This window comes from Rhinolophus sinicus, linkage group LG01 (genome assembly GCF_036562045.2).
Source record: "Rhinolophus sinicus isolate RSC01 linkage group LG01, ASM3656204v1, whole genome shotgun sequence".
NCBI classification, from domain to species: domain Eukaryota; kingdom Metazoa; phylum Chordata; class Mammalia; order Chiroptera; family Rhinolophidae; genus Rhinolophus; species Rhinolophus sinicus.
The window spans coordinates 41,252,978-41,276,051 of record NC_133751.1 but is presented as its reverse complement, the minus strand read 5'-3'; the positions used below and the strand labels follow the sequence as shown (position 1 = coordinate 41,276,051).

General features: G+C 34.0%; 1 protein-coding gene across 5 annotated transcripts in view; it reads right to left on the bottom strand.

Annotated features, from left to right (window-relative positions):
- NAALADL2 (N-acetylated alpha-linked acidic dipeptidase like 2) overlaps nucleotides 1-23,074 on the bottom strand; it is a 1,208,457-nt gene that overhangs the window by 328,129 nt on the left and 857,254 nt on the right. For all 5 annotated transcript variants that reach the window (XM_074328105.1, XM_074328114.1, XM_074328118.1 and 2 more), the window contains one exon: nucleotides 2,060-2,203. In XM_074328105.1, coding sequence (XP_074184206.1) covers nucleotides 2,060-2,203 — 144 coding nt within the window. The remainder of the gene's footprint in view (nucleotides 1-2,059; nucleotides 2,204-23,074) is intronic.

The following is a 23,074-nucleotide window of genomic DNA, read 5'->3' as shown; positions in this document are numbered from 1 at the left end:
AATTATGTTGTGCTTTAAATTGTTTTCATAATCCATAAAATATAAGCATTGCTCTTATTGACCCAAAATGAAGCATCTTATTCTGTATTCTTTTCATGTCTCAACATGCTATATATCATAGTGAACAACTCATGTATTTATGTGTTTACAAGAAAACTTAAAACTTAATTATTTGGGCTGTATCGTGAGTATTATTGTTCAAAACACTGGGGTAAAGGGTCATGATCCTACATTTAAGATTAGTTTAAATTTAACAGCTCACTCATACTATTCAATTAGTATTTGGGAAATCTACATGTAATACTTTGCATTAAAAAATGAAGACAGAAGGACCCATTATAACATGAAATAGCATCTGGATTTAAATATATCTCTGAATTCTCCTAAAAACAATAATAACTATTATTCTCCTAAAAACAATAATTACTATACCCATGAAAAAAGGCTGATATGGCATAATTCTTTGGAGAGCAGGCCTATCTGGTTGCTTCTTTAAACTAGAGTTATAAACAGGCTTCACTATGTATCTCAATATTTCTTCTAAGCCTCATATGTGTTGTTAAATTATTGGAGAGACACAGCTGGTGAGTGCTATTTTGCCTAGCTATGCCATTATTACACATTATGTCTATTCAACATATTGTGAAGGAGATTGACGTACTTATTTCATAGGGAAGGCACTTGCTTAGCATAACATTTTACAGTATACAAAAGTATACTCAGATATATATCGTAATTTATTCTCAGAACAAATTGAGATACTAGAAGGTTAGATATCTATCTGTACATGCAGACACAGAGGCTCCCAGCGGGGAGATGGTATATGAGCAGTCATGGAGCTAACCTGGGGACTGTCAGCTCACTGAGGACAGGACAGCGGCTGGACACAAGGCGGGGGGGGGGGGGAGCGCTGAATATTTATTGGATTAATTAATTAATCAAATCTGGGCTTAAGTCTTTTAGAAGTCCAGTGCTTTCCTTACTACCAAACTGTTATTACAGTGTTCTTTATGTATTTTAACAAATACAGCCCAGGATCAATTTGTGGTCACAGACTAGAGGACAGAAGAAAAACCAAAAAAACAAAAAACAACATCTCCTCAAGGGCTTGCCTCTTCATTCTGCTTTGAGGACAGAGGCTTATCATTGTTATCTACTATATTTCCCCACTTTGCTCAATCGATAATCAGTTTAGGAGTCTCTCAACCTATAGGACTTTTTGAAAAGAGTTTGTCCTACTAGAGGGCAATTCTGAATGTATTCAGATATATTTTTTAAGCTTCTTCAAAACCTTTTTTTTTTCTTTTTTTTTTTTAACTTTAATGCTTTTGTTGTCAAGAGAAAAACAGATGAGATAAAACAAGAGTAGTCGAGCCTCCAGGTCTGGACACAAAAACAAAGCCCTTGAAGTTGAATTTCACAGTGACTAGATACAAATTTAACCATATGTAAAGAAAGTCTCCTCTTTAGAGCTCTAATGCTGAGGCTGGAGGCAGAAATAAGAGGCAGCCTGTGGCTTTCATCCCACTGCAGGTAGCTTAACTACTTCAGTTTCATCCTATGCGGTCCAACAAGGCCTGACAAACTACACTGCAGTACAAGAAGCATCTCTCGGGCAATGATGCGTAAAGACAGAGGGATTTTTAGTCAATTGCAGGAATTAGGCTTTAATGCTTTTTACTAAAAGACTTCATACCCCAGATAGCTGACTGCTATCCACTGAATCTTGGCAGGCAACAAGACTGCTGAAGCTGAAACTGGGAAGCTACGTTAAGCAGATTTTCATGAAAGTACAAAATGCTTTACTTGTAAAGCTGCTTTTCTTTGTTGCAGTTCAAAGTGTGTTTCCTTTTTTTCAATCCCTCAGTTTAGCCAACTCTCACTCTATCAAAATTACTTTCAAAAATGTCCCTTAAAGAGCCAGAGAAGAGAAATAAGTGCTCCCCTCATGTTTTTTTCCTAAACGAACAATCCTAAACATGTTAATTTAATAGATAAAAAAATGATCATGGTTATTACAAAAACTACAAGACAAACAGAAAGACATTAAATACTTTACCATTATTTGGAAGTTCTAGAGGGCTACAGACCCCATTTTTTATTCTGTCATTCGAGGAAGAGATCAGTTTTGCAACGAGTGACGCTGAGATAGGTTGCACTAGTAGAGAGGTGAGGTTTGACCGGTTTTGTCTAAAGCTTCCATCTGTATTCAAAAGAGAAAAGAACAGCATATTTAGTCAAGATAAATTAGAAACACTTGAAGAAAATACTTTTGTATTAAATATTTAATTTAAGTAGCAAGTTCATTTTAGTTTGTTTATTCCTTAGTTAACAAGGAATAGGTTGCATCCTCTGTTTGCTTATTAAAAATGATTTGAAGTATTTCATAATAAAAATTCAGTCCAACTACTATTATGTATCCTAGCTAATCATAGCAGATTGTACACACGTACTCACCTCCATTCTCACTGAAGTGATCATGCAGGAATAAAAAAGCATAAATTTATAGGGACCAAAAGAATAAAAGGTACAATAGCAATAAGATTCTTCAAGCTGATGAAGAAGTGTCAACTGATATAACAGACCAAGGAGACCAAAACCTGAGCTAGCAGATGGAAGAAGCTGAAATGCAAAACGATTTGTACCATAGAACCCAGAAAGGCATAGGGATTGACGATACCAGTTACCTATTAAAGTGGGGGTAAAGGAGGGAATCAGGAGGATGGGATGGAATTCTGGTTGTGAAAAGGTCTCTCCTCCTGAGCCCCTCACTCACCTAGTTAATGTGAACAATGCCTGTCGCTCCCTCCGTCCCTCCAGCAGAAAACTGAAAGTGGGACACTGAGCAGAGAGACACCAGACACAATGAAGGGTGAGTCTCATACTTAAAACGAGATGGTGTTATGATTGCTGAGACTCTTTAGATGATTTACTCTCTTGGCACCCAGAATCCTTTCTTCCATTTAGGGCAATAGAAGAGTCACTTCTAGTATATACGGCCAGGTCAATGGAGAACAAATAGATTAGATAGATAGATAGATAGATAGATAGATAGATAGATAGATAGATAGATAGATAGATAGATAGACAGATAGGGAAAATCGGGAGGCCTACCAACAAAACAACGCACCTATGTTAAAACCCATAAGTGAATAAATCCTGCCCATATATAGAACTTCAAATCAACTTAATTTTTTTTTTTTTCATTCTTAAGTATGCACTCTCATCCAAGGACAATGCTAAGATGCTGCACTCTTAGCAAACCTAGTGAGGATATGAAAAGGAAGTCAGGAGGCTTGGGGAAGGAGGTCTCTGGGAAGATAAAAATAATGGAAATACCATATATGTATTCAGAGAACATTTACAGTGAGATCAGAGAGTTAGTGATCAAAGAGTTTCTAGATACATAAAAATCTATAAAATGAGAAAATTATAATCTTCAAAGGGAGCAAAAAGTTTTTCAAGAAAGACATGTAACTGTCATAGGATCTGAATGATAGTTACATAATCATAATAATATAAACAATGGACTTTTAACACAAAATTGGTTATCATTCTATAGGAAAAAGAGAGGGTTTAGGGTACATGGAGATTTGTGAAAGAAAATTAAATCTTTACCTTCCATAGTGTTTAGTCAATATAATAGATAAAACTGAAATACAAATTCAACTCTTAAACACACTATTGAGAGACTGAGAGGTAAATATAAATAGCAGGTAACAATTAAAAAGATTAAAAGCAATTAAGTATTTGCCTTTGGGAGATAGAGAGAGGAGAGAGGATGCAAGGAAGTATGGAGGAAGGTGACATTTTTATAAAGTAAGCTTCGTAGGAATATTTGACAATTTATACTCATATATATATATATATATATATATATATATATTTGAGAAAATAAAAATTAAATAAAAAGGAAAAACAGCTATGGTAACACGAGTAAGAGAAAAATACACAAGTAAAGAGAACGGAGGAAAAAAACATGTGCTTCAGGAAAGACCTAACGGATACTAATTTAGTTTATATATTTGTCCTGTCTCAGAAAAGGAAATACACAATGGAATGACTCTATCAGACAGCCAATAATGTTTATGGACACAGAGCTATATTTTTCAGAACTTATATTAGAGAAAATAATTGCCAACCGTTTTCTCAGAATTTAATTTGATAGGACCGCAGGGGGTATAGAACTCTACGAAAGTGGTATCCAGGATCCAGGAGGCAGATTATAAATGAGAAAATACGTCACAGAAGTGGTTCCTTAATTTATCAACTAGAAAACCACAAGGCTAAAAAATGATATTCAGCTTAGGCCTATGGAAACCATAGAAGCCATGGCTTTGAAAAAAGCAAAATGAATATTCAAGCTTAGTATCAGTTTTGTTATATAAGCACATTGATGCTCTCATAATTTAGTAACCCCTTTTATATGGATGTGTGGCAGTGCATTTTAACCACAGTGTAGTTCTTTCCTTCTTAATCATTTTCTTGTCATAATACCAAGACTGGCTGTATAATAGGCAGGGCCTAGAACAAAATGATAATATGGAACTTCTTATTCAAAAAGTATGCACATTTTCAATATGGCAATAGCAGAGCATTACATTAGGTGTGGGACCTTCTAAGTGGGGGCCCTGAGACAATACAGGTTGCATGGTCTTGGTTCACACAGAAGATGCTAGTATCTATATAGCTTGCTGAGGACTGAAGGGGATTTTCAAACCACAAAGAAATTGCTCTCAGCCACAAATGACTAGCACTCAGTATGCTGTTCTAGGCTACACCTGGAATCATAGTGATAAATATCTCAAGGCATAAACAGTGTGCTTCAGCACACCAGCTGGGAAGCCTTAGTATAGCCATCTCACGCTGCTTCTCCCAGCATGCATTTTCTCCCTCTATCATTACCTTTGGAACTTTTAGTGTATGTGAGACAATGAAATACGCTAGCGTTCCCTTATCCATGGTTTCACTTTCCGAGGTTTCAGTTACCCACAGTCAGCTGTAGTCTGAAATATTAAATGGAATATTCCAGAGATAAACAATTCATACATTTTAAATTGTGCACCGTTCTGAGTGGTATGATGAACTGTCTCACCAAACTGCTCACCACCATCTAGGACATAACCCATCCCTTAGTGCAACATATCCACACTGTGTACGCTACACACCTGTTAGTCACTTGGTAGCCATCTTGGTTATCAGATCAGTTATCAGAGAGATAGACCACATTCATTTAACTTTTCTTACAGTATATTCTTACAATGGTGCTATTATGTTATTAGTTATTGTTGTTAATCTCTTACTGCGTCCAATTTATAAATTAAACTTTATCATAGGTATGTATATATAGGAGAAAAAGATAGCATATATATGGTTTGGTACTATCCATGGTTTCAGGAATCCACTGGGGGTTGGAGCATAAGCCCTGAGGATGGGGGAAGAACTACTGTAGTATTTAGGAGAAACATGCAATCTGTTATTTTGAAGGTTTTGTGGATGCTAGGTGTTGACACATTACCGACACAAAATGAAACTTCTTAAAATGTTGCATCATTTCAACTCTCCCCAGTTCAAAATACTCAACTCTTTAGCTTGTTGATCAAAGCTCCTCCTCACAATCTCAGACCCTATATTTTCAACATTATATCCCATCATTCCTCTCAATACATCTTATACTAAACTTTAAGCTGCCCCCTAAACAGAGTGATTTACATCCTCCATGTTTTTTCTTAAGCCATTCCTTCCCCTGCACTTGCTCTTCTCATGCATCACACGACTGAACTATTCACTTCCTTTAATGTCCAAAACACAAGTCACTGTACAAGAAGATTTTTCTGACAACCTCAGTTCTATGTGATATAGCTGTACCTTTTTTGTAGTGCTTGCCATTTCTAATTAACATTACCACTGTGTAAAAACACTTTGTTTTCCCCCTCTAAACCTTAAATTTCTTGAAGACCAGGACAAAGTCTTCTACCTCATTGTATGATACTCAGTGTTAGCACATTGCCAGGAACATAACAAGAGCTCAATTAATTAAAAGGAAAAGAAAAGAATCACAATTCTTTTTGAAAAATAGATTCAATGATTCTATTTTACTGTTTTCTGAACACCTAGAAAATGGAGCAGAGGTACAACTGAAGAATTATAACTCTATTAATCCTACGTTTGCTGCATATTTCTGTTTTCTCCTCAGCTAATTACTCTACCACAGCAGACATGTTAAACAAGTTTTCAAAACTCATACATCCCCATAAACTCACTGCTTAACTTTGCTCTAAAGTTACTTTTTGTGGGGAGAAAAAAAAAAAAGTATTTCTATAAATAATTTGAGATAGATTTACCTGTTAATAAAATTAAATAATTGGATTCCTTTTTCTCTAAAATGCTCTATTAAGCATATGAAATAATGCATTTAAAAGCTAAATATGAGTGAACCCAAACTGGTAATTGAACATACCCAAATCTTTGATTTGTTGTGCTGCATGACTAATACACTTGCATTAGTTTTGAAATATCTGAAGTAAGTGGTTCATTAATTTTTCACCTTCAGCTTAATGGAAATTTGACAAGCAGTTCAATTTTGAGAGCAGATACTAAAAGCAGGACTTTACATGACACTAAGGTTAAATTATAAAGTTTTTTTGTTTGTTTTGTTTTGTTTTGTTTTGTTTTTTTCCTTAAAAACTCATGTATTGACGAAAAGCTTAGAGAAAAATTTCATTTTCTTACATTGTTAAGAGGCTTTTAATAAAAGCAACCATGCAATTTTTATTAAATGGTATTTTAAAACACATTTATTAAGTATAACAATCCATTAGATATTGGATGAAAATCAGGAAGACTACATGCCTTGATGCAAAGGGTACCTTACAGAAAAGATTTTGGCATTATATTTTTGTACTCTAACTTTTAGATTGCAGGGTTTATAACATAAACTGTACATTATGTATGCTCAGTAAAAACTGATTGATACCAACTTTTATTTTAGTAGATAGCTAGTTCTTTCTTCACTTTAGGCACCCTTTGTAATTCAGATAAAGATCCAAATTGATCCATCCCATTAATAATCCAATCCCTGATACAATGCCACATGCATATAGTAAAAAAGGAAATTGGATATATAGCTTTCCAAGTTTGACATCAACGCTGACTCACTATTTGAAAGGTAACATATAAATAATTTCACTATGATATTTCCATCCCCTCTACTATACCTGAACAACCAAGATGACACAGAAGGGTCTTCATTATGATGATTTACTGAAATAAAGAGTACATTAGCTCAGAGTTCTAGAGCCTGAAACATAGTGGGTGAAATTTAGAAGAAATTAGGTTAAAAACAAGTAAAATGTTTTCTAATTGTACAACTTTTGCATTATGCTTTTTCAAACTGTTGATGGTCACTTTAATCTTATCTGATTATGTGAGTAATGAAAACATGAACTCTTGATAGCTGCCAGCACTTTTTATGTGACAAGATGGAATTATTTATTAATAACACTCAATTGAAAAGTCAGTGTATAGAGCAAATACCATTTACTCAGAGTATCAGTAAAAAAATAAAAATAAAACAATAAAAGTAAATAAATCTAAAGAAACTAGATATCTTAGTTACTGGGATCTTCATAATTAAGGCATGGAGAAGTGAAATAATGTAAAAAATGTGCCGGCAAATAAAGCAAGGGTCTTGTGTGTATCCATGATGATAATATGCTGCCATTTGGGAGGATAGTACAATTTCTGAACTGAGTAATATAACTCAAGCCTCAGCACCTGACTCTGTGTGTGTGTGTGTGTGTGTGTGTGTGTGTGTGTGTGTGTGTGTGTAAATATATGTGCTTCTTTTATATTCACTGTGTAACCCTTGGACAAGAAACATTGGCATGACCTGGGAACTCAATACAAATGCAGAATTTCAGGCTCAACCCCACACCTTCTGGATCAGAATCTGTAATATAACAAGATGCCGCAATGATTTGTATGCACATTAGATAAGCACTGGTCTAAATCATTACATATTTTTCCATAGCACAATTAACCTATTTTTTTAATAGCAAAGAAGATATAAAAAACATGAGGAAGGGGATGAAGAACAATAGACTGTTTTTTCTCATCTTAACCCAGAATTAAAGATGACAACACCTTTGATTATGTTAGTAAACCCCAAATCAAATTTTCTCAGAGTCTCCTTCACAATAGGTAACAAGTCTGTTCATATGCTACTAAATACTAAATAACAAGTTTAAATTGGATGGAGAGCATTTATTTTTGCTTTTGTCCTTTCCTCAAAAATAAATTTGATGATTCAAAGATCAAAGTTATATGTAAAACACTATTTCAATCATGAATAAATATTGTAATAGCTAACTGATTTGACTTCCTTTTTTTTTCTCTGTCTTCAACTATTGTAATTAATTATAGGAAACAAATGACAAATGTAAAGTGTAAATACTTCCCATTTGCCAGAGAACCAAGCAGAGTCTTTTAAAAGCAAAGGTTTTGAAAACACAGTTTGTGTCACACTTTAATGAAAAGACCCAACTATCAAAGGAACAAGTTGATATCAGTGATATTATCCAGAGTATTTGATTTGACTTTCTCCAGAGGACTGCCACTTTGACAGAAATCAGACCATTAAATAACTGGCACAAATGTTGCTTCTTTTTTGTCTTAGCTCACTAAATTTACGGTTATTTCCTTGAAATGACCAGTGCACTAAATTGGCCAGTCATTTTGTTGTCCTTGTAAATACCACTAGCTTATCCTTTATTATTTCAGTATCTCATAACCTGCTGGTCACAAATATCACCATCTTCCTTCAAGCTAGTCAAATTCAGCACTGTGTTGTTTAGCTTACTATTAAAAATGAAATACTTAATATTTAAATGTGCTTTCTGCTATACAGTCTTCTCAGAGTTTTTCTATACTCTCTATCTCTATGTGTATATACATACACACACACACATATACACATGTATACGAGGTCTGACAATTAAGCTCATGACCTTGTTGCAACAATATTGCTAACCATTTTTTGATATAAGAGGGATTATTCATTATGAATTTGTACCAACTAGCAGACAAACAGGTAACCAAGTTTACTATTTGGAAATGCTGAAAAGGCTGAGTGAAAAAGTTAGACAACCTGAACTTTTTGCCAACAATTCATGGCTCTTGAATCACAACAATGCACCAGCTCCCAGGGCACTGTCTATGAGGGAGTTTTTAGCCAGTAAACATACAATGGTATTGGAACACCCTCCCTACTCACCTGATTTCGCCCCCAATGATTTCTTTCTTTACCCAAAGATCAAGGAAACACTGAAAGGAAGATATTTTGTTGACATTCAGGACATCAAGGGTAATATAACGATAGATCTGATGGACATTCCAGAAAAAGGGTTCCAAAATTGCTTTGAATGGTGGACTAGGTGCTGGCATCGGTGCATAGCTTCCCAAGGGGAGTATTTTGAAGGTGACCATCATGATATTCAGCAATGAGGCATGTAGCACTTTTTCTAGGATGACTTTGCAAACTCCATTGCCAGACCTCATATATTTTTTAGCACATAGGATTTTTATTACTTGTAGTTATTCTCATAATTAAAATGAAATGTACTATTTCTTTAAATAATATTGCCTGCCTCCCCTCAGCCTAATATAAACTGTAGGTTTAAAAGCTGGCAGATGCCAGTTTATTCAACTCTTAGATGTTATTTATTCTGGGAAGCTTAGTCCCTGTATTTGCCCCCACATAGATCATTGCTTACATATTTAGTAAACATTGTTCTGTTCTAATTTCCTTTTTACTTTCTGCTTACTGACTAGAGTGTAAGTTTTGTGGGGGCTCATTCACTGCTGTATACCCACGGCTTAGCACACTGAATAATAAAAAGTAGGTGCTCAGTGACTGTTTTTGGGTGGATGATCATACCAATGTTCAAGTGATAATTTTGCTTTATCTAATCAGAAGCCTAACACTCATGACTCATGATATAAAACTTGTAATCACAGAATCCTTAAAAGGAAGATACAGACGGTCTCATCTCCTCATTTCATTGGTCCTCTCTTAAGCTAAAGCATCCTGCCATGTACCCTAGTAAATATTATTTTAATGATTAGCTAATGTGTTGTAAAAACATTTAGTTTCACTTTAAAGGGAGTAGAAAGTAACATACTCATTAGTAAAGCAAAATGTTAATATATTCTGCTATTAAAAGAGCATACAGATTATGGAGAGTACAATTTTATTTTTAAAAAGTAGGGCAAAGGAAAAGTCTTTGTTAATATTTGCATTAATGTTTACTCATTTTCTTTGGGTTCTCTCTTTCTAATTAGCTTATTAAAAGGTCTTGATCATGATTAAGACATATGCTCAGAAAGAGCTAGACCACTTTTATCATGACTAAAAGTATTTCTGTTTTCTGTTTAGACACATAAACTCAAGATTTGTATCAATAAAGGGAAATTATTTGGGACAAAGAACCTTAAAATATAAATTACCATCATTTTCTTCCCTCAAACAAATGTACTTGAACTCTGTATATTTGTAGCTATGCAGCCTTGAAATTTGTTTTGAACTTGACAAATATTCAATTAAAGAACATTTTTTATTATTGCATTTAAAAATTTTGATTAATAGAGAGGTGTATGCTCGATTTTGGTCATTATGCAGAAAATAATCATAGTATTTAATTACATTCTTCATTGAAATCTGGTATGACCTATAATTCAGTTGATTATTATTTACAGAATTATGAGAATGCATTTTTATAAATACTTTAAATTTTTTATGGCTGTAATCACATTAATAAAATTACTTCAAAGAAAAAGTCCATTCCTATTTTTCAGGAAGATGATGGTCATGATTAACCTGTTCTCTAAAGACATTTTTGTAATCTGATCCTTTCTACTCAAGAAATAGGCCTTCCTTTGGCATAGGTTTTTTTTGTTGTTGTTGTTGTTTTGTTATCTCATTGAATTTGTATTTATATAAATTTGTCATTTTAAGTAAAAAATTATATGTACGACAGCAGTAGTAATATTCAGATATTGACAAATGCTTTCTTAATTCTGTTTCAGAAGAATTGGTTATATGAGAACAGATTCCCTATTTCATATAATTTTAAATATCTTTATTCTTTTGTATTCATCATTAGTCTGTGCCAAGACTATGTCGGCTCCTAAAGCATTGCCAGAACATGAATATTTGGAAATAAACCATAAACTCTATTGTAAGAAAAAGTAACTAAGAGGGAGATAAAATTTCTAGTTGGTTCTCTACTTTGAAGAAAGTAGTCTAGATTCATAACTGGAATAATTGGCTGTCTGGACATTACATATATTATAAGCAAAGCAATCCTCTTAAGGGGCATTCCCCCAAGAACCTTTCCATCTCAAACTCGAAGGGTATGAACGTTGGAATAATTCGCAAAGTTTCTCGTTTTAGAGAAAGAGTAGCTTGCATTTTTTAAAAGATAGCAAATGAACTGTATGCTTGTGTGTTTTGTTTTGCTTTGTTTTGTTGTTATTGTTGTTGTGAAAATATGTAACCATTAATTCAAAATAAAATTAGCTGTACCAGATTGTAACGAGAACACATTGTTTTAAGAAACTGATTAGATGAACATGCTGAAAACCAGCACATTGTTCATACATTTACTTGTTTTTAAGTTGTTTTTTAATAATAAAAGTGGAAAATAATTAACCCTTGTTCTCCTGATCTAGATGTTAGACTAAACGAGCTCTCACATGTGAAAGGCTTCCCAACTCTTCATACTGTCTAGTGTATTTTCTGTTTTGGGCATGGAAACACTGACCCAATAAGGGACACTGGCCTGGAGTCCAGAGACCAATGGATATCTGGCCCTTACTGTCTCCAACTGGGAAGTGAATCTGGGAAAAATGTTCTCTTTTGTAGCCTTAAACTCATCATACATATAATCTCTAAGGGTCCCCATTTCTAAGATTTTGATTCTAAATTTCTCCATGAGTGATCATTTAAATAAATTTATAGTTTCCTCCCTAAAATGTGTTTCTAAACATCACATAGTACTTTATAATCCTGACAGGAATTTCATATAAATCTTTCTCATCTTGATATTGAAAGAGGATGTTTGTATATACATGGTTACATATAAATTTCAGGTGAATACCTCACTCTAATTACAGAAGAGTTCCTCATATTTGGAATGGGTCTTATGAAATAATTCAATAAATTCCCCTCCTGGCTTATCATCTTCCTTACAATATCATTAAAATTATGTTTCACTATTAATCACAGAAAGAATTGTAATTTGAAAAATAGCACCCCAGGATATTTGCTGTAGTGATAGTGTATATTTGAAGATACACTTGGAAAAAACAAAATAATGGAAATTTTTAAACATGGGTCAGGGGGGTGGAGGGGGTTTCCTCAGTTAATAAGCCAAGGATTGTTTGTGCATAGAAGCCTAGTTAGAAATATTCTACTATTAATCTGTCTTCGACATTTATATATATGAGAATTTTCTCACAGAAAAGTCCTATACTGGTAGTTTGTTTAATGTAATTTAGAAATTTGTTGTGTGTGTATATTTCCTCAAAGTATTTTATAAAATGGGACCTAAATTCACATTTAAAAAAAAGACTAAAATAATGCTTTGACTAAGGTAATGTTTTAGTGTATCAAACTTTACTTCACTAAATAATAAGTCTCCTGTGAAGTCGCAGCAAAAGCTGTAATGGCACAGTGGGAGACACAGCTGTGTGGCTGTGCTCAGTGCAGTACTGATGGTGCAGTTAATAAGTAAGGGTGTTCTCTAAGGATAGGGATGGTGTCTTTGTTAGTTCTTGTGTGTAGGACTTCAAACAGCACCATGTTCAGTCATCTTTTATAAGCTTTTCTATGATAATGAAGCGCAGACAAAATTCAAGATTATTCGTTTTGCCCTAATTTTTCTTTCTAGTTTCTTCCTTGAATCTCCCTAACAATTCAGTGATGTACCCTGTACTACATATCAAGAATCTTTGGGGTTTTTCTCAGTCAACATCATGAATGTTTCTTAGAAGAGCTAGGCAACGAGTAGGGTCTTACATAACTGGAAAATAAAAAAGTCTATAAAGTTATTCCAGAGCAAGAACAGACCCCTGTCTGTCAACTGTATTTAATTGCATTATGTGGCAGTTGGGTAGGGATGGGAAAGGGAACCCAGCAGAAGAGCTGCGAGGACACAGAAGATCCAAAACACCTAGCTTCACGAAACTACTCAGTCAATGAAAGAGTTTCTGAGCGGCCAGAAAACCCAAGGTTTTTCGCCAGGCGTGTGTGATATGGACCAGCAAAGCGAAGAGACTTTGGCAGGCCTGAGAGTAGATAGATCCCAGACATAAGGGAGTTATACGTATCTGTAAAATACAGTGTTGAATTCAGTGGGAAAAAATAAAATAAACTGCTAATGGGTGAGTGCCCCAAGAGTGTCCTGTGACTGGTTAGTGGTCAGAGCTTGGCTTCCAAAAGCAAGTTTCCTGGACTCCTCACAGGGAAATAAGAGATGCTTTAAAAGCAGTGGCTAAAGCCCTAAAACACGATTACTAGAACTATTCTCACATATCAGTTGTGTGTGATCTTGGCTTTGACAGAATTTTATATACAACTTATATGTTTCAAAGTTTAAAAAAAAAAATGTGTATAAGGGAGATGATTCCAGGCAAAAGAATCCATGTGATTAAATGAGCTGTGGTAGGAAAATAAAGGTGTGAAGAGGAAATGTCAAGTAGCCATGGTTAACTGGAGATTACCGTATTTGTTGTAGATCAAAGTAGATTTATAGTCCTTATCGTGGTGGGCCTGGATCATAGATTAAATGGTGTGGAGAGTATTAAGTAAGTACCAGGGACTTTTATATAATTTTTAAGAGGATTGGTATCATGAAAGTCAATTTTAGAGCTAGTGATCTGAGAGTGATATGCATAAAGGAACAGAACTGGAATAGGGAATACAATGAAAACAAAAATAGGTTCCATTTGTGCCAGACACAGAGCTTGGTGTTTGTCATGTTATCTCATTCCACTGTTACACAACATACTTGATGATGTGACTTTTCAAATTAGTTATTGTGATTTCCACTTTACAAAAATAACTCCAAATCTCAGACACTTTCATCCCATAAGCAACAGAAGTGGACCCAGAGTCTGCTTCTTTCAGACTCCAAAATTAAGGTTTGGTGTCAATTACAGTTTCTCATCAAGAAGTAATAGGTGCATGAACTAGGATACCTCTGGAAGCAGAAAAGTAAAAATCCATGTGAAAAGCCAGGCAAAGGAGAATTGTCAAGACTTGACAACCCATTGAACAGAGTAGTAGCAATGAGGTAATAGAGTAAGCAATTAAGATTGCAATCTTGGATGTATAGAGGCATGAAAATCCTATTAACACAAATTCAGTAGGAAACTGTCTGGGAGGTAAAGAAGAGTCAGAATATTTTAAATAATTACATTTAGAATTTAGTGTCATTGGACAATTATTATTATAAACCTTTTACAAATAAAGTAAAAAAGTCCTTCTCAGTTAACCCCATTGGTTGTTTTTTGAACACTTTGCAAATACCTGCACAAGTAACTTCCTTGAAACTGCAGGCCATAAAGTGAGGACAAAAGCTGCCAAATACCTAGCTCACAGCAAGCCTTTAGGATTAATGAGAGTGCCCATAAAGTGCTTTGAGCTCCACAGAGAATAGGGACAATATAAATGAGCCACATTATTTCAGTGACAAATACTATCCATATACTGTCCAATAGAACTGAAACAAATGTGATCTCCTGTTGCTCCTTCTGATCGTGCATATTGTCTTGCTGTCACCTCTTTTCATTCTCTTGAGCGTCCCATGGGGGAAAAAAATAAACATTTCCGCTTCATGCCCAACTTGTGGAGTGTACTGAGATACACAAATCAAACAGATAATAGGACAGTCTATGTCCACTTTCTCATCGTGCCTTTGGTATAAAATGAACTAAAAAGAGCAACACTTGCAAGGTTGCTTCAAAGAAAATATAAATCATATGAAAGCAAGATGGCTATTTTTAGAACGTGTTATGTTAAAGTCAAATTCATTTTTCAGTCCAAAAGAAGACAGTTAACTACTTTCTGCATGCATTCAGGATTTATTTCAACTATTCAAAATTTCAAAATTATTTCAAGTTTCAATGAAAATATCAATTACAGGCTAGATTTATAAGATTCCATATTATAGGTATACAAACTATAGCGCCTCAGTGTTGATATTAAAATTGACTAGATCTCCATCAGCAATAAGAAATTCTAAAAACGTTAACTAATGTCACCACTGCCATATTATAATATAGATTCAACAGTTTAAATTCATGCTTTAGTTATTAAAAGAAAATGCACAGATTTTAAATATATAGTCACAGAAAACTGTCATAAATCCCCCTCTATGTTAATTTTATATGTTTAGCAATTTATATAATACTGAGCTGTAAAAAAAAAAAAAAAAAAAAACTCAGTGGGGAAATAATGCGCAGAGAAAAAATGTACGGTTCATTGAGCCTACCTCTGGATAACAGAGATGTAAATAAGATGTAAGTAAGATCATATCTGTGAGACTCATCCTACAAATTTTAGCTAGAAGACAAATTAGAGTTATATATATATTAGGTAAAAATATGAATGGGAAGTAGAACAGAAATATGAAAAATTCTCTTTAATAGTGAGATTGAAATCTATAATTTCTGTATGGAATACTTTCAATTAGGGCATATATGTATACACTCATGTATGTATGTATTATATACATGTATATAAATTATATACATATATAAATACATATATGTGTGTGTGTGTATGTGTGTGTGTATATATATATATATATATATATATATATATATATATATGCATTTGTATGACCTAGAAGTCTTCTTTACCACCTCTAGTCCTATTGACCTCTCTCCATTCCTCTCCACAGGCAATCAATATCATGAATTTCATTGGTTATGCTTTTTTTTTTTTTTACTTTGTATTATTTTAATATGTCATCTTAAGCAATCAAAACGTGCTAAGTGGGGAAATGGCTATACATATATACATATATATATACACACACATATATACATATATACATATATACATATATGTATATCTATATATAGACAGATATGTATAGATACTATATACATATCTATATATATATACAGATATGCATATATAGTGATATAGAGACATCTATATATTTCTATATATGAGTATATCTATACATATATCTATCTATTTCTATATCTATCTATCTATCTATCTATCTATCTATATATATATATATACACATATATATTTAATTCATGTCAAATTAAAAAAAAACAACAACAAACAAGCAGTAACACTAAAAGTTTTACACAAAGGAGTGTGGCATGATTGGATTTCGAGTCCTGAAAGCTCATTCATACTACATCAAATAATTAATTTGAAGTTGTAAAAAAAGAAGCAGTGAGATCCAGGAGGTGGTGGCTGTAGTTTTCCAGGTGAGAATTACTATTGGCTTTGACAAGAGTGGACACAGTGGAGATGGAATAAAACAGGATTTAGGACATATTTAGGAGGTAGAATCCACAAAAGTGATAGAAAATTGCCGCAGTTAAGAGAGTGGTAGGACTTTAAGAAACTTCTAGCTTGACGGTGCTGGTCAATTTTTTTCACCCTCCAGACCATTAGTTAATTTTGGGCTGAACTCCTTAATCCCATACTCCAACTGTCCCTCAGGTATCTCTCTGCCTTTCTGCTCCAGTATGAAATTTCTGAACTGAGGGAAAGTTTTGTTTTGCTGGGTGACAAGCAGTATTAGGTGGTCTATAGACTGGGCATTTTGCTCTTCTGAAATGGAATGAAGTCTGAGATCTTTGAGAAAATGCATACTTAATTGCTATATTAATTTATTATTTCCTTTCAGTATTATAGAGCAGATAATTTGTCCTCTTTGTTTTTTCAAAGAAGCTTTTATTGATCATCTCTTATATTCCAGCTATATGCTAATGATACAATAGTAACACTGAAGTCAAGCTACGTGTCATCATGGAGCCTATGGTTAAGTAATCAGGTAGTTTCTAGAAGTTTAAGATACTTCTAGGGGTTGAAATTTGGAGGGATGCAGAAATGTTCTATACTTAAACATGGGTAATGAATACACAGCTATAACCATAAAAGATTTCATGATATTTACCCTCATGTTAGTGTTCTTTATGCTCTTCATTGTGTATGGTTTTCAAAAGGGTGGTGGGGGGGCGAGATTTGGTCTGAAAAGGAATATTCCATATAAACACAGATGAACGGCTAATAGGTGAATGAGAAAGGGATTACAAATCCATGTTTCTACAATTTTCACTCAACAAATTCAAGAATTTATTAAGTATTATAAAAGAGTATGTACCAAATAGCATGAAGAACACTAAGCAATATTTGGGAAAAAATCAAAGTAAATGAATTACTGAATGTTTTCCTATCAGAGAAAAAGAGGTATAAAAGTAGACAAAGTTAGAAAATACATCTACTCGAAAAGACTAAAAAGTGTTGGTCATTTAATTTTGAAAAATCTCATGTTTTTAAGGGTATGAAATGTAAATCAAATAGAATAATGAGCTATTCAAAGAGAGAAACACAACTATTTCAAGTGATGGATATCAAGTAAAGTGTTAGCCATGTTAAGTTAAAATGTGTCATGGCCAAAAGCTTTTCTGAAAGAAAGAGTTTATTAAGCCAAATGCTGGCCAGAAAAGGTAGTGCGGTCTGAACCAGCAGCAACAGCGTGTGATGGAAAAAAAAAACACACACAAAAAAAACACTAACATGTGCCCTGTCCTGGAGTTGGTAGGCTATTTTATGGAAACAGTGTAGGGCAGAAAGATGTAAGTTGTTTTGAAAGAATTTTCATTGGCTATAGATAAAGGGAGTGTGGGAGCAGGTGAGGTCAGACTAGTTCTGAGACAGGTGCATAGTCGATAAGCAAGAAATGTTTGCTCGTTTGGATTGATGGTGGGCATCAGTCCAGAAATTTCTTGCATAAGCAAGAAGCAGTGGTACCTAGTGGTCTATGGCATCTGGCTGTTCTCTCTAGATAATCACTAAAATAGCCACTTGGAAGTTAATTAAAATTTCGGCATACATTCAAGAATGTAAGCAGTCTTTTGTTGGTTTTGCCCTGCTGTTGTTAACTGATTTACCTTTCATGTCTCTTCCTTCCACCTTCTGACCTGCTATAATTAATTTAGGACATCTCATAAGTATTTCTTTGTCAGCTGACAGTGTTGTGAAATTGTACTTGTGTTTCCCTGAAAGTTTGGAAGCGTGTTTTAAAAGGCTCTTCTCTAAAGATAATGTTTTAAATATGTATATGAAGTATGTCTACCTGAGATCAGCAATTATAACAGTATGTGGAGAAAGGGTAGGGGATCACTTCATGAGCATATCATTGTTTCAGAAAGAGTATGAGAAAATATGTTCATTAATGTTTAGAACTTTTTTCATTTTCCATTTCCTTAAGTGTAGGGTATTCAGAGTGCTTACATATTGGAAGCACAGATACCTTAGCACTATGTTATGTGAGAAACAATCCCAGAAAACTTTGAGAAATAATCTATTTATTTCATCTGTGTTGTTAATTTTTAAAAATAGGCTTTCAGAGTTTTTTTAAAAGTAAATTTAGCAAGTTGATCTTTTCTGAATCCAGAAAGTGGTAAAGTAACTGAAGAGCATCATATATTCAAGAAATGACCTAACCAGTTGCTCTTTTTCTTCTGTCATTAAACCTTAGATGACCAGAAGTGAAGTTTTTTTGGCCTTAAATACCTAATAGAGATCAAATCCAGTCTGGCAATCTTTCAAAAACAATCACCTACTAAAACTCATCACAAGTCTGAACAAGGTGTTATGTCATCATGAGGTTGCTCAAGTCACTTAGTCAGCACATTTTCTTTCTACTCAACATAAAACCAAGGACAGACTTATATCTCCTACAAACGTGGCACTTTCCTTGACACCGTCAGATGCACAGGTGTCACTGAAAATATTCAGCTTCTAATCAGCTAATCTTTTATTTTTAAAGAAAATGTGTATAAATATATGAAGCTGAATTTTTTAAAAAATAGTGTTTGTAAATAGAAATGATAACCATGTATTTATTATACCATGTTCCCCGAAAATAAGACCTAGCCAGACAATCAGCTCTATTGTGTCTTTTGGAGCAAAGATTAATATTAAGACTGGGTATTACATTATATTTTATATTACATTACATTACATTACATTATATTAGATTAGATTAGATTAGATCGGGTCTTATAGTAAATTAAGACTGAGTCTTATATTAATTTTTGCTCCTAAAGATGAATTAGAGCTGACTGTCTGGCTAGGTCTTAATTTTTGGGAAACAGGGTATCAGAAATTTTATACACTGAGCTCTGTATGTGGGAATGGTTAGGCAGGGATATAATTTTATCAGAGCAAGAGTTGGCTTATTTTGTAATTGCAGCTATAGATTCAAATATGAATTACCCTAATATCAATTGCCATAAATATTAAAACTACCAACCTGTGTGCACTCTTGCAGATATTTGCATGGCATATATACGGATACATTTATTAATAGTCTATGTGTGTAAATGCATGTGGAAGAATCTATATGTAAAGGAAAAAAAAACATGATCAGAAGGAATTCATAAACAACTCTGTCTTTAAATGGGACTAATCTTATACATGTGTAAAAATGACAAAATCTAAGTCATAACTGATCCACAATATATTTTGCCTTGCCATTGGCTATCAGAAGTAGTACTTCAGTTCTCTATGTCAGCCTCTATGCACTCTTATATTCCATGAAACAAAATCTGAGGTTACCAACCCTCAATACTTTTTGGTCAATTGAATATGTCTCGGGATTCATCTCCATCAAGAACTAACTCCTCTTTCCTTAGCTACAAAACAAGGGGTTGGGTCAGAGATGACTTAAATGAATTTCTATTCTAATAAATATATAATTTTTAGTATCTCTATATATTTAGTCACCATATGGATGATCCTAGGTCTCTGTTTTGTTTTCAGCATGGGATAAAATTATCTAAAAAGAGAAAAAACAAAAACAAAAACAAAAAGCGGAAAATAGTATTACTCAACACAACAAAAGTCATGCTATGTTATTTTACAGGATTTTACATGAATTCCTGAAAGCTGTAATTCTAAAATTATAGCTACATATAGAAGTGAGGATCAGAAGCCGTGGACTTTAGGCCTGTGTGGCTAACTGATGACAAAATGTCTTGTCTCTACAGGACTATGGGAGATGGTGCTGCCTGCAGCAACTCAAGTCCCCAAACCCCACTAAAACATTCAAATTCAATTCCAACGCCATAGCAACAACAATAATGGGATATGGACAGTCAACTGCACCACAGTGATAGATTAGATTTGGTTTTTGAAGGTGTCACATTTTTCTAATGCATGTGTTGCTTGCAGTTTTCTTGGAGTAAATACTCAAAGCAAAAAAGTGCCCTGAGCAGCTGGTCATTTACACTGCTCTGCAACAGTCCTGACTGTGGGCCCATTCTTTTATGATACAAATTGTCAGATATTGTTTCTGACAATAGGTTTGTGATTTCTTCACCTGAGTTGATGGTATTTAACAACAGGAATTTATATCCAATCTGTTACAATCATGGACATCACTCTCCGGCAAAGGACTGAGCTGAAAAGTTACCACAAAACAGATTGTTGGAAGAATGTAGTTACCAAGACTTAACTAATTATTTGCTCATTATTCAAAGTTTCACTGCACATTCAACAATGGGGGTCACCATCCCTGAATATCAATGGGATTCATTTTCACATTTATCTCAGTTATAAGAAAAACAAAAAAACAAAACAAAACAAACAAACAAAAAAACATAACAGATGTTTGTTTTAGGAATATATTGTATTGTCGTGATGAATAAATTGTTTCATTTCCAGTCATATTCCAATAATGTAAATCCAGAAAATAATACTACTTCCTGTAGCAGAGTGAGGGAAGTGATAAAGTCGTAAGGTCAACACAATTGCCTGTTTAAAATAGACCATCTTAGGCAAATTGAAGTCATAGGAGTCCATTCTCATATTTATTAGTATGTCCTATAAAAATTCTCATCAACATATTTAAAATCATATTTTCTTGCTTCCCATGTTGAATCTGTCCCTCTTCCTCTACTGTTTCCATATTAGTGAATGGCTCCAAATGCTCTTAGCTCAAATGACTTCCATACCATCATTTGATCAATGACTTTTTCTCATCCTTTGCATCCAATCATTTCCCAAGTCCAATAGATTCCACGTGCTAAGTATATCTTAAATCTGTTTACTTTTTTCCATCCCCAACTTCTTACAGTTCACCACCATGCATCAGCTGGATGCTATATAATAACCTTCAAATTTTAGGTTCAAAAGAATCACCTTGATGTCTACTTAAAATTATAAGCATTCTCATACATATATTAGTGAAGGAAGATGTGATTATTTTGTAGACACCCAGATACTTAAGTGGCAGGTCTTTCTACATTGTTCTAAAATTAAGAATATAAACATAAATAAAAATTAAACATGAAAAATAAATACTCCCTAGTGCAAAAGAAAAAAGAGAGAGAGAGGCTCCTCTTCCATTTCTCAGGGTATTTACCTTACGAAACTTATGGTTGTGCTTTCTCTGTCGCTTTGAAATATATGTAAGTATTTTTAAAAATCTGAATAAGCCTCTTGCTGGTTTTACAAACCTAGAATACTTTTCTCAGGGGCCTGGAAGCCATTTCTTTGAAATACAGTTTTCAAGGATGGTAAATCCTCAATCTTCCAGTTTCTATGAGAGGATAGGCGCCTAACTGCAACAGGCACCTGGCTCCAAAGTTGCAAATGTACCAGGTATTTTTTTCCTTTGAATAAAGGCAATTAGCAAACACAGGTGGCCATCCCAATTACCAGGTGAATTTAGGATGAACTATGCATGACAAATGGTGCTGTCAATTTCTTCTACTGGAGGACTAGCTATTATTTATCATGAACAAGTATATGCAATGTGTTGTATCTGTTCAGCTGTATAAAAGATTAAAATTTCTTTCTGTCTTTGCAATCTCTTTAGCAGGTTGCCTGTGATGCACCTCATATTCTGGCTTAATGCTTATTTGATAATACAGCAGTTTTCTATTCTATTTTTGTGGAGAGGATTTCTAAGTTGGCAGAGGATTTTGTTTTCAATTTTATTTCCCGCCAAAGAGAAAATCTTATATAAGGTAATTTTGCTACTTGAAATAGATAAATTAACTGAAGGACAAGGGCATTATATTGTTATATAGAGTGGAAGGAGATTGTAGTTTAGTGTAGGTTTATTACATCTGTTTCAAGATTATCCGTTCCATATATCATGCATTCCTTGCAAGAATACGTTTTAAGGTTTGTTCCTCAACAATTATTTCCATCCCCTCTTTTGCCCACTCCTATTACATTTAGTGAAGGCTTATCTAATTTTACTACAAAATATTTTCAAATTTCTCTTCTGTCCTCATAACTCCATAAAGTCAATAACATGATTTGCTGCCTTTTTATTCACTCCTAGCTTGCTGACACACTCAACTTAAATTCAAATTTTTATTTTAGGGTTAGAGGAAACTTAAAGATCACCTATACAAACCCTTCATTTTACAGAGTCCTACAGAGGTTAATTGACATGCAATAAAATCTAATGTCCTCACCATGGTCTAGGATTAGTTATATCCTTCCTTGTTTGACCTTATTTCCCACCACAGTTTCATTTCCTTCAGCCTTACTTGACTTTTTGCTATTCCTCTATCCCAGAAGACAAGCTCCTGTCCCAGAGTGCCTGCATTTGCTCCTTCAGGCCTAGAAATGTTCTCTTTCCATTATCTGAGGGTCACTCATTCATTTCCCTCAGTTATTTCCTCTCATGTTGTCTTTTCTATCAAAGGCCTCCTCAACAATACAATAAAAATACATATACCATCCCCCAAACAAAACACTCTATCCCCTTACTCTGTTTTAGCTTTTTCTAGTACT